The sequence below is a fragment of the Ostrea edulis genome, chromosome 9, assembly GCF_947568905.1.
Source record: "Ostrea edulis chromosome 9, xbOstEdul1.1, whole genome shotgun sequence".
NCBI lineage: Eukaryota > Metazoa > Mollusca > Bivalvia > Ostreida > Ostreidae > Ostrea > Ostrea edulis.
The window spans coordinates 24,958,149-24,971,697 of NC_079172.1; the positions used below are offsets into that span (position 1 = coordinate 24,958,149).

Genomic DNA, 13,549 nt, shown 5'->3' on the forward strand with positions numbered 1-13,549 from the left:
CAGTGGACTATTTTGTCTGTTATATTGGATCTTGTTTTAGTGTTTAATATCAGCAGACTATTTTGTCTGTTATATTGGATCTTGTTTTAGTGTTTTAGTGTTTATCAGTGGACTATTTTGTCTGTTATATTGGATCTTGTTTTAGTGTTTAATATCAGTGGACTATTTTGTCTGTTATATTGGATCTTGTTTTTGTCTGTTATATTGGATCTTGTTTTAGTGTTTAATATCAGTGGACTATTTTGTCTGTTATATTGGATCTTGTTTTAGTGTTTAATATCAGTGGACTATTTTGTCTGTTATATTGGATCTTGTTTTAGTGTTTAATACCAGCAGACTATTTTGTCTGTTATATTGGATCTTGTTTTAGTGTTTATCAGTGGACTATTTTGTCTGTTATATTGGATCTTGTTTTAGTGTTTATCGATGGACTACTTTGTGGACTGTGCCAGGAACTACCAGCTGTGTGGGGCCCCCCTGCAGGAGATGTGTAAACATAATTCGGAACTGGCAGAAAGATACAACAATATACAGGTACATATATGAAGAAAAAATCAACTCTTAGAATAAACCGCATCTGTTCCAATCTCAGCATAATCATGTAAAACTCTAAGGGAATATTTCCTGCAGTAGCATATACAGTTATACAACATATAGAATATAGGAGTGACTAGATAAATATTTTCAAGAATAGAATCCAGAAACGAATAAACCATTCCATGGTCGACTAGAATCTGCTATTCCCACGCCTATTTATTTTCTTCCAAATCATTCAGCATTCCATTCCCAGGCCAAAGTGCTCCATTCCCTGACCAAAACATTCCATTCTCATCTAAAACTATCTGTTCTCAAGAAATTGTTCACTCCCTCAAATTTTCGCCTCAGGGTCATTCGGAATTGTATTGTTTGACAAATCCATCTTTTATGAAGCCTTAGTAACCCATTGTACTTTCACAGAGTACCTTGTTTTATACATTCTTACTGATATAACTGGTTTATTCATTCATTTCAATATGTGTACTTAACAACCACAGAGGAAAGGCGAGTGATACAATTTTTGGAAATCCCATTTTCTTTTCTGTCATAGGTAGCTCAGAGTTGGAGTATGTTAAAAGTCATGTTTGCGTCATCTTCAGAACCGAAACAGCTAGGTAAGTTTGTTAAAAATCTGGACTCAGCAGCTTCCTCCATCAGATGTGAAAGTGACGATAGGAGAGCGTTATCGTGATTGTTTTTCTATTTCTGTAGTTGGAGCGTCCACCACTGCCAGAAGGGAGGCCCCACAAGAAACATCAGGTAGGAACCGAACAGTAGATGCAATATTGATAATCTAATGATTATTATTCTGATTGAAATTTAGCACTTTAATTTATGATTATGTCCCCTGTTATTCATTTGGGGGGGGGGGGGGGGTTATCTAGGAATCATGTTAACATCTGCCTGTCTGTCTGTCCCACTCCATGTCCAGGATTTCACCTTACAATGAGAGACATTGGAAAATAAAGGTTACTTGTGACCAGACAGTGTATCTTCACCCTCACCATTTTGCTAAGGTCAAGGTTACTGGTTATAAAAGATTTGAATATGATCAGGAAAGAGGATGTGTACATGTATGTGTTATTCTCTTCCATTAGTACGGTGGTCTCTAGTGTTCTTTTTTCTCAATTTTAGAACATGTAAGAGTGTTGTCCCAAAATTCCGTGTATAAGTGGCGTTTTTCAATTATCTCTAATGTCATTAAGAAATTAAACTTTTACAGCATGAAGAGCAAACAGTTTTAAATAAAAAGATGTAAAAAGTTTTAATATTACTTGACATTGAATAGGAAAAATTCAGGTTTTTCATTATAGAGAAGTATAAAGCAGTGCAGTGTAAAAAATAGTGATTTAAGATAATTGAAACAAAATTACAATTGCTGAAATAAAACATTGTTCATTTTATTTCTGATAGTATATTTTTATGGAGGAATTTTGTAAAGATATTCATTTATATACCTGGAAAATTTTATCATTATGGCGGAATATTTAAATGAATTATGATATATCATGCGACAGTTAGGAGGAGCAAATATCCAGCAAAATGGTGATGTTAGTGTCAAATGCAGCGCAGCAAGAAGTCGTAAATTTTGCACGGAACTCGGCTTGACTCCAACGGAGACTCACAAGAAGTTGAAATAAACAGAATCACACAGGGATGTTTCTCATTTTCTGGTGTTCAAATGACACAGATTATTGTCTGAAGGATATGAGGACAGTACGACGGGAAAGAGAGATCAGCCAAAGGAAATAGACTGAAAAAACAGTAAAATTACTGGATGACGCTATTCGGGAAGACACGAGAGATTGAAGAAATTTTGGAAATCAGCAAATCGTCTCTTCACCACATTCTATCGGTTAAGTTAGGAATGCATAGGGTATGTGCACATTGGGTACCATGGCTTTTAAAAAGTGAAGAAAATCAAGGATTTCATGTTCGAAGGATTCTCTCAGATGCGCGAACATCGCAAAAAAATCTGGACATCGCAGGTTGCACCGCTGAACACAACCTTATTGTAAAATAATTAATTTTCACTAAAAGCTAAATGAAGTACGAAGTTGAAATTTTGGGTATTGGTCAACAATGGTATAATTGGTAGGCTAGCTAATATATAACAGTTTTTATGACATTAAATCAATACTGTAAAAGTTTTAAGTCCAGTCCACAGAATTTTGGGACAACACTTGTATTAGATGGCTGTAAATGCTTGATCAGTTATTAATCCTATATAACTTGTGTTTGATACAATGTTCTACTTTAGTTAGAATATTTTTCAGTGACAGCTATTCCCACGAATGAAATCAGTAATGAGGATACAGACGAGTCGTCACACACATCAGGTACACAGGAAAACTAGAAAAGTATCAAAAACTCTCCGAGATATTCCTATAGAAGGCTAAAAATTCATTTGAAGCTCATGAAAGTTAGATGAAGACGTTGCAAAATTATGGGTACCTGTTAACTGTGAAACGAAATCAAAATGAAACCAAACCAAATAAAATAAAACCAGGCCAAAATTGAAACCAAATGACAGCAAAGGAGACAAAGTGGGCTTGAAGTTTTAGGTTATAATTCTATCTTTCTGTAAAAAAGAGAATGCTTAGGGTGATGAAGGAGAGTGTCTGCTACAATTACTAGCATCTGCAGTTTAACAAATCATACTTTATCCATGCCTACCCAACCCACACTAACTCAATGTGTCTGTACAGGAAGCAGAATTCGGGGGAACCTGGTAGTGGATGATGTCTATTGTACATTTACATAACATAGAGACATAGTATTCTCCACACCTCATAAATAAGGGCAAATGTTATTGATGGTTTTAAATTTCTCTCTCTCTCTCTCTCTCTCTGGAGGTGCAATTGCAGTGTGGCTTGCACCTTTATGAATGACCTATGAAAATCTCTTTAAAAATCTCTCTATATTTGATATACAAACAAATTAGATGATGGGTCCAACTGTTTTGATGAATTTTATAGGGTTCTTGAACTTATATTGGTGAATATTGGCACAAGTTGGCTGTCAAAATGCACGAGCTTGCGAGTGCATTTTGACAGCCAACGAGTGCCAATATTCACCAATATAAGTTCAATAACCCGTTTATCATATAGCTAAAGTATTTAGTTGTTAAATTATATCCCTTTTCACTCAAAATACTCCAAAATAGACGAGAATTCATCAATATTGGCATCTAAGGTGAAGGTGTGCAATATCATCCTGCATTTCTTAACAGTTCAATATTAAACCCGTCATTAATGCATGAAGCAAACTGATTTTGTGAATGGGGACATCATAATTTATGTACAGTAAAACATTTTGTATAAATAAATGAATATGATATCAAATACCGGCTCTGTCAGATTCGGAGGACCGTCGTCTGCCATTTTGGCTTGTTTACGTCATTACGGTAACGTTAATATTGAACGCTCATACTCGGAATGTTTCGGGCGCACACAATTTACGCAATGCAAAGTTAGCGTTCAATAAATTCTCAGGATATTGAACGCTAACATTCTCTAGATTTTACGCAGATTTTATAACAGACTATTTATTAGCTATATAATAATTTATAATATTGATATTCAAGAAAAGGTTTTCAGATTATTTGATGTGTCATGAACTGACAAATAATCTTGATCCACCTCAATACTGAGAAAGAGACTTACCCTTTGTGATTAAGTCAGACACAGTGATGATTTCACTCTCCTTTTCCACAAAGATTCATTTTTAAAAATAAAATAAAATGATGGCCTAAAACTTAAAACCTAAAGCTGACTTTTTTGTAATTGATTTGAATTTTGGATTTGATTTTGTTTGATGCCATTTTCTTTCATTTGGTTTGGATTCACAAGTTACAGGTACCCCAAAATTATTGCTAATTTTTTAAATTAAAATTTTACTTAAATTGACTACAAAGAATTGTTAAATTCATTCAGAATCAAAGTACTGTATAGCGGGTTTTTTTCCGCGGGATGCTAAATTTGGCTTATTTTAGTGGTTAGATAACTTTCTGCCCAAATTTTTCATTCGCCAAATATGCACCCAATGGCGACTTCAGTACTTGCAAGAGAGATAACTCTTCCTTCTCTGCCAAAATTTATTTCTGTAAAATTATTAGCATACCTTTGAGCCAGCAAATCGCCAAATTTTAGATGTGCGGAAAAAACCCGCCATATGGTATTAGATCTTGTAGGTTTTCATTTTACAGATGCACAGTTAGCTACCGTAAGCAATACTCAAATTATTACTGAGTTATACAAGTGTTTTGAATTTTTTGATTTTTGTGCAGATGAAGAGGATTATAAGAAAGAAAATTTGACAAATATTGCCCGAGGACAGATAATTCCCGAGGGCTGGGACATTCTGTTTGCTGAGGGGGATCAAGACATACCGTACAATAACATAGATGGACTACAGGTCAGATGTAGAGCATGACACCTATACAAATACAACCACCCATTGGTGGAGCACTGCACAGTTAAAGAAGGATAACTCTGTTGTTACCAAAATGTGTGATCATATTATATCAAAATTATTTCTCGGTGGTTCAACTTATGTAGATTTTTAATAGATGGTGTTCCATTTCGAATTTTAGTGATGTTGAAATTTGTTTGTGGTATGAAAACACTTTTTCATAAAACAAATGTTGTTTACCTAAGATTTTCGATTATCTATTCCTACAAATTTATAGCTCAAAGTGGTTACATCTGGTTTTTACCTCTAACTCAGTATGCTGCACACCTAATGTACATTTAAACTCCATGTTTAAGACTAATGGTAAATATCAAGATAAATTGACAGAAATACCTGAATTTTGTCATCTGATGTAGGAGTGGACCTTGCAACATGAAGCATTCCAACCTCGACACGAAATTAAGGATCACGGTAATCCACTGGATTCCATACAGAATGGCCACGACTCACCTACAATCAGTGCCAATGAGAGCGAGAACAACACTTTAAGTATCCCACACCCAAACAACAGCTCCAAGGAGGAGGAGGTTTTGGGGCTGTTCAGAAATACCCTGGAACTGCCCGAGTTCAGGTTTGCCGATTATGTGTCCAGGATGTTGTCTCATTATGCAGAACAGGTACGTGTTGATGTGAAAACAAGAACACTTTCAGTTTCATTGTGGAATAGAACACAAAACTTGCACAAAGTTTGATAGGGAAAATACAATGGTATTATTTGAATCATAAATTTTATATATGGTCTGATCAAATGATGATGAAATTATTTCCCTTTGATTTTTGTATTTTAGGGTGATGTGCAGACATCAGTTTGTATATTGATTGTGCTTGGACCAAAATACAGACCTCAGATAGAACCAGAAATTCAGGAAAATTGGTTTTTATCTTATTTAGGTACACAATAATTGTACATGTGATACTTAAGTATACAATAACTTACACTTGTGATATCTCATGCTTTGCACATCTTACTTGGGTATAGTGTTGAAAAATCAGAAAAATTTCATAATCGATAATCGGTCATAATCGGAAGAACTGTAATGATCAATAATCGATATAATTGGTATGTACATGTAGTTGATCAATGTTTATTATTTTTGGGGTTATTTCTATTTAGTTTTATGGATATGTGCAGTATACACACTAGCTGGTGTCACTGAATTCCCATTTTTTAATGTGGAGTCCATTCTGGCTCTCCCCCGCACATGTCTCGATACAAAAGCGGGATTAACTGTCAGATGAATCTCGGATTAGATATTAATTAGTGTAGAGGCAACAATCGATTACCAGTATGAAAAATTGAATAGATAATCGGAATCGAAGAGCTAAAAACGATTGACAATCGATTGTCGGCGACAATCGTTTCATCACTACTTAGCTACACAATAACTTGTACATATGATACTTAGGTACACAATAACTTATACATGTGATACTTAGCTGCACAATAACTTATACATGTGATACTTAGCTACACAATAACTTATACATGTGATACTTAGCTACATAATAACTTATACATGTGATACTTAGCTGCACAATAACTTATACATGTGATACTTAGCTACACAATAACTTATACATGTGATACTTAGCTACACAATAACTTATACATGTGATACTTAGGTACATAATAACTTGTACATGTGATACTTAGCTGCACAATAACTTATACATGTGATACTTAGCTACACAATAACTTATACATGTGATACTTAGCTACACAATAACTTATACATGTGATACTTAGCTACACAATAACTTATACATGTGATACTTAGCTACACAATAACTTATACATGTGATACTTAGCTACATAATAACTTATACATGTGATACTTAGCTACACAATAACTTATACATGTGATACTTAGCTACACAATAACTTATACATGTGATACTTAGCTTCATAATAACTTATACATGTGATACTTAGGTACACAATAACTTATACATGTGATACTTAGCTACATAATAACTTATACATGTGATACTTAGCCACACAATAACTTATACATGTGATACTTAGCTACACAATAACTTATACATGTGATACTTAGCTACATAATAACTTATACATGTGATACTTAGGTACACAATAACTTATACATGTGATACTTAGCTACATAATAACTTGTACATGTGATACTTAGCTACACAATATTTTGTACATGTGATACTTAGCTATACAATAACTTATACATGTGATACTTAGCTACACAATAACTTGTACATATGATACTTAGCTATACAATAACTTATACATGTGATACTTAGCTACACAATAACTTGTACATGTGATACTTAGCTACACAGTAACTTATACATGTGATACTTAGCTACACAATAACTTATACATGTGATACTTAGCTATACAATAAACTTATACATGTGATACTTAGGTACACAATAACTTGTACATGTGATACTTAGCTATACAATAACTTATACATGTGATACTTAGCTACACAGTAACTTATACATGTGATACTTAGCTACATAATAACTTATACATGTGATACTTAGCTACACAATAACTTGTACATGTGATACTTAGCTACACAATAACTTATACATGTGATGCTTAGGTACATAATAACTTGTACATGTGATACTTAGCTGCACAATAACTTATACATGTGATACTTAGCCACACAATAACTTATACATGTGATACTTAGCCACACAATAACTTATACATGTGATACTTAGCTACACAATAACTTATACATGTGATACTTAGGTACACAATAACTTATACATGTGATACTTAGCTACACAATAACTTATACATGTGATACTTAGCTACACAATAACTTATACATGTGATGCTTAGCCACACAATAACATATACATGTGATACTTAGCTACACAATAACTTATACATGTGATACTTAGCTACATAATAACTTATACATGTGATACTTAGCTACATAATAACTTATACATGTGATACTTAGCTACATAATAACTTATACATGTGATACTTAGCTACACAATAACTTATACATGTGATACTTAGCTACACAATAACTTATACATGTGATACTTAGCTATACAATAACTTATACATGTGATACTTAGCTACATAATAACATATACATGTGATACTTAGCTACATAATAACTTATACATGTGATACTTAGGTACACAATAACGTGTACATGTGATACTTAGCTACATAATAACTTATACATGTGATACTTAGCTACATAATAACATATACATGTGATACTTAGCTACACAATAACTTATACATGTGATACTTAGCTACACAATAACTTATACATGTGATACTTAGCTTCATAATAACTTATACATGTGATACTTAGCTACACAATAACTTATACATGTGATACTTAGCTACACAATAACGTGTACATGTGATACTTAGCTATACAATAACTTATACATGTGATACTTAGCTACACAATAACTTGTACATGTGATACTTAGCTACACAGTAACTTATACATGTGATACTTAGCTACACAATAACTTATACATGTGATACTTAGCTATACAATAAACTTATACATGTGATACTTAGGTACACAATAACTTGTACATGTGATACTTAGCTATACAATAACTTATACATGTGATACTTAGCTACACAGTAACTTATACATGTGATACTTAGCTACATAATAACTTATACATGTGATACTTAGCTACACAATAACTTGTACATGTGATACTTAGCTACACAATAACTTATACATGTGATGCTTAGGTACATAATAACTTGTACATGTGATACTTAGCTGCACAATAACTTATACATGTGATACTTAGCCACACAATAACTTATACATGTGATACTTAGCTACATAATAACTTATACATGTGATACTTAGCTACATAATAACTTATACATGTGATACTTAGCTACACAATAACTTGTACATGTGATACTTAGCTACACAATAACTTATACATGTGATGCTTAGGTACATAATAACTTGTACATGTGATACTTAGCTGCACAATAACTTATACATGTGATACTTAGCCACACAATAACTTATACATGTGATGCTTAGGTACATAATAACTTGTACATGTGATACTTAGCTGCACAATAACTTATACATGTGATACTTAGCCACACAATAACTTATACATGTGATACTTAGCTACATAATAACTTGTACATGTGATACTTAGCTGCACAATAACTTATACATGTGATACTTAGCCACACAATAACTTATACATGTGATACTTAGCTACACAATAACGTGTACATGTGATACTTAGCTATACAATAACTTATACATGTGATACTTAGCTACACAATAACTTGTACATGTGATACTTAGCTACATAATAACTTATACATGTGATACTTAGGTACACAATAACTTATACATGTGATACTTAGCTACACAATAACTTGTACATGTGATACTTAGCTATACAATAACTTATACATGTGATACTTAGCTACACAATAACTTATACATGTGATACTTAGGTACACAATAACTTATACATGTGATACTTAGCTATACAATAACTTATACATGTGATACTTAGCTACATAATAACTTATACATGTGATACTTAGGTACACAATAACTTATACATGTGATACTTAGCTACACAATAACTTGTACATGTGATACTTAGCTATACAATAACTTATACATGTGATACTTAGCTACACAATAACTTATACATGTGATACTTAGGTACACAATAACTTATACATGTGATACTTAGCTACACAATAACTTATACATGTGATACTTAGCTACACAGTAACTTGTACATGTGATACTTAGCTACACAATAACTTATACATGTGATACTTAGCTACACAATAACTTATACATGTGATACTTAGCTACACAGTAACTTGTACATGTGATACTTAGCTACACAATAACTTATACATGTGATACTTAGCTACACAGTAACTTATACATGTGATACTTAGCTACACAATAACTTGTACATGTGATACTTAGGTACACAATAACTTGTACATGTGATACCTAGCTACATAATAACTTATACATGTGATACTTAGCTACACAATAACTTATACATGTGATACTTAGCTACATAATAACTTGTACATGTGATACTTAGCTACACAATAACTTGTACATGTGATATCTCATGCTTTGCACATGAATCTTAAGCTTTCCGAGCCCATCTCAATTCACAGGTAACAAATTCTCACACTTCCCAATTTTCAATGAAAAAGAAAATGATTGTCACTGTGTTTTTTTATTGTCTCGTCTCAGATGAACTAAACCAAATAGAAAGCAGCCATGATCTTCTTTATACATAAATATTGCAGCCATTATCATCAATTAATGAAATTACAAGTATACATTGAATGACTCGTGGCATATTTGATAAATACTTGTCTCTTTATTCCACGCAACAACACACATCAGTGTTTTTCACCATGCGGCACAGAGATCTAATCTGAAGCCCGGTATCTTTAAATGGTTTGCAAATTGAGGAAATGTAGAAGAATGCGTCCTTATACCATACTTCTGTTTGCGAAATCGAATCATATATGATAACTTGCACAATCACAATTTATTTTAGGTACAGTAGCATGAAAAATTAATTTGTTTGGTAATTTATATTTTTCCAAAAGATGAAGGGAATTTGTGATTAAGTATGTAAAGCATGTGCATTGAAATTGGGGGAAAAAATAATGATTTTTCAAGTAACTTGTACCTCAAGTTCACTATGATGAATATTTGGAATTTGATTAAAACAGGATAATGTGGGAACATTTCAGATCTGCTGGCCAGATTTCAGCTGTGGACAACTGCTAATAAGATCATCAAGCTTAGTCATCTTCCCCAAGTCAACATGCTGAACCAACAATCCACTCGCATCCATGTGAACTGCCATCGTTGTAACCGTCCCCTACAAAGGGTGGGCTGGTTGTGCGATCGCTGTAAACTAGTTGTCAACAACTGCTCCCTCTGGTAGGTTTTAGAATTTCTAGCCGTAAATAATTTTTCATATAACTTTAATTCAGCTCTCTGAACTAAAGAACAAGGTACGGTTGTATACATAAAAAGGCCCAAAAAATTTCTCTCTATAAAATGTGTCTGGAATTAACCTTAATCAGTGTTTTAAGAAAGTAAAATAAATGCCAGGTATACTATGCCAACAAAATCAGAATGATAGTCCTAAATGGATAGCATTATGACATCATGAATAAGACATTTCCCGCCTTTTTCTCAAAATAAGCCTGAAAACTGTCAAATGTCATACAAATTATTGCTCAGGAAAAGATGTGCGCATTTGTCGAGCAAAATGAAAATGATATATATTGTGTATTATTTTGAGATGAAAAACATGCTTCAATATGAATTTGCTCGACGCATGCGCTGTATGTTTTCTAAAAGGAAAACCACCTGAATTTGTGGATATTTTCATTGAAAATGGCATTTTTGCAATTTTATGCCAACTTCAAGCTCTCGTCATATGACACAAATCATTTTGCTGATCAAACTGAGTGAATTTTGGGTTTGCTAAACTATTCCTTAATTGAATGCCAGGATTTGAGCTCCAAGTGGAATCATCAATATTTTGGGCCAGATGACTGTAGAAACTGTACCTACTTCTTTGAAATTGAGCCTCATATATTTTCTATTAATTTTAAGATGTACATGTATGTTTAAGATTGATAGCTGTAGTAAAAGCATAGATTCTGAAGTGAATACATTAGCGTGTTAAGTGACAAATGGAAATTTTGAATCACACATTGTGATTTTAATTTTTATATCAAAGTTTATTGAAGGAACTGCAATTTAAGAAAAGAAAATGAGTCTCTCATCTTACAAATATGATTATGAGGTATTTTTAGATGATTAGTTTTAATGCTGCCATGTATATTTTTTTCTTTCTCACAGCCATCTACCTGTGAAAGGACTGTTCATCTGGTGTCAAGGTTGTTCACACGGAGGTCATCTAAGTCATATGAAAGAATGGTTCAATCTCAATAAACAGTGCCCCACTGGATGTGGCCACTTGTGCGAGTTTACGTGATTTGCATAAAAATGGGTCACTTTTACCTTGTGTGTTAGTTGATTTGATGTTGAGTGTATTTGAGTATAAATGAGTTTTATATATGCAAGAGCAATTGTACCATATATTTTCATTTTTTAAAGACTTGAGATTTGTCCACATGAAATCAACACTTTTGCATGACATTTACAGAAAAAACAACTGCAAATCATTCTGTGCATGTTAAAATACCCAAGTAAAGATTCTATTGTGCTATTGTGTGTGAGTAAAATCTTTAGGGCATACTTTGCTAAAATGCCCAAGTAAAGATTCTGTTGTGCTATTGTGTGTGAGTAAAATCTTTAGGGCTTAATTTGTTAAAATGCCCAAGTAAATATTCTATTGTGCTTTTGTGTGTGAGTAAAATCTTTAGGGCATAATTTGTTAGGTTAAATTGTAAGTGTACTGTGGGATCATCGGGGTGGGGGTGTTTGTGGATAACCACAACCCTAAACCTATTTCACTCGTCAATTAGCACTCGCAGGAAAAATTGTTAAAGAAAGCTAACACAAGGAAAGTGCTTTACATGGTGTTTGAATGTTTGATTATAATTGTGACTGTGCAATCATTATGTCTCACATGTATTTACCTGGTATACACATTATAATGCTAATTGCATTAATTATTTTTCTAAAATAAAGAAGACCATTATTGTACAAAATCAATAATGTCTCTAGATACCGTAGTGGGATTCGGATCAAATTTTTTTAGCATAACTCAGAATTGTGTACCATATCAATGTCTTGTGATGATGTCAATTTATGGGTAAAGGTGACCACAAAATCCACAAACTTTCATCCCCCATGATGATTCTGCAGTATGCCAGTGTTCATTTGTAATTCATTTGTTTTGGACAAAGTCATTGCAACTTAACTGACCTGTGAAGGGTGTAATATTTATACTCATTGTGTACTGATTAAGGTACAATAATTCATAACTACAATATGTATTTCCACGATTAAAAAGTGTTAACAATTGATTTTTTTTATCATAATTCAGTTGTATTCTTTGTCTATGCAACTTTTGCTCAAGGGTGAGGAAATGTCATAAATCCACTCAGTTGACCTTTACTGTCTCGGAATGAAAGAGCCCTCTATTGAATTAGTCGGTTGTGATGAAGGCTTCAGTGAAAGCTGAAATGACATTAACAATTTCCAGTACAAGTGGCAATGTGTTTTTATTAGTTAATAGAATATTGTTTATTACAAATCCATATACTCCGAGTGTCAGGTTGGGGTTTATCATCCACGAGTTTTCTAAAGCCGACAAATATTTTCTGTTTTTATGATCCTCAAGCTGAAATCTTTGACATGTAATTTTTGGGCTATATGTTCATTCACAACTTTAATTTTGGGTATATTCCTTGAACTTTGCAAGATAGCTAGAGGCTTTATCTTTGGTGAACTGAAAGGTCAAGGCCTTCCATGTTCAAGGTCAAAGGTCAGTATGTCACTGATTTTACAAGAACTTCTGATGTAATGAAAGAATAAAT

General features: G+C 33.1%; 1 protein-coding gene across 2 annotated transcripts in view; it reads left to right on the forward strand.

The window, feature by feature from the left end:
* Positions 1 to 13,034, forward strand: part of LOC125658461 (GATOR complex protein WDR24-like) — a 29,097-nt gene extending 16,063 nt beyond the window's left edge. For both annotated transcript variants that reach the window (XM_048889725.2, XM_056148964.1), the window contains 9 exons: positions 418 to 534; positions 1,088 to 1,151; positions 1,249 to 1,296; positions 2,814 to 2,876; positions 4,826 to 4,953; positions 5,367 to 5,627; positions 5,799 to 5,901; positions 10,778 to 10,970; positions 11,904 to 13,034. In XM_048889725.2, the coding sequence (XP_048745682.2) occupies positions 418 to 534; positions 1,088 to 1,151; positions 1,249 to 1,296; positions 2,814 to 2,876; positions 4,826 to 4,953; positions 5,367 to 5,627; positions 5,799 to 5,901; positions 10,778 to 10,970; positions 11,904 to 12,039 (1,113 nt within the window). In that variant the 3' untranslated portion in view covers positions 12,040 to 13,034. The remainder of the gene's footprint in view (positions 1 to 417; positions 535 to 1,087; positions 1,152 to 1,248; positions 1,297 to 2,813; positions 2,877 to 4,825; positions 4,954 to 5,366; positions 5,628 to 5,798; positions 5,902 to 10,777; positions 10,971 to 11,903) is intronic.
* Positions 13,035 to 13,549: the final 515 nt, after the last annotated feature.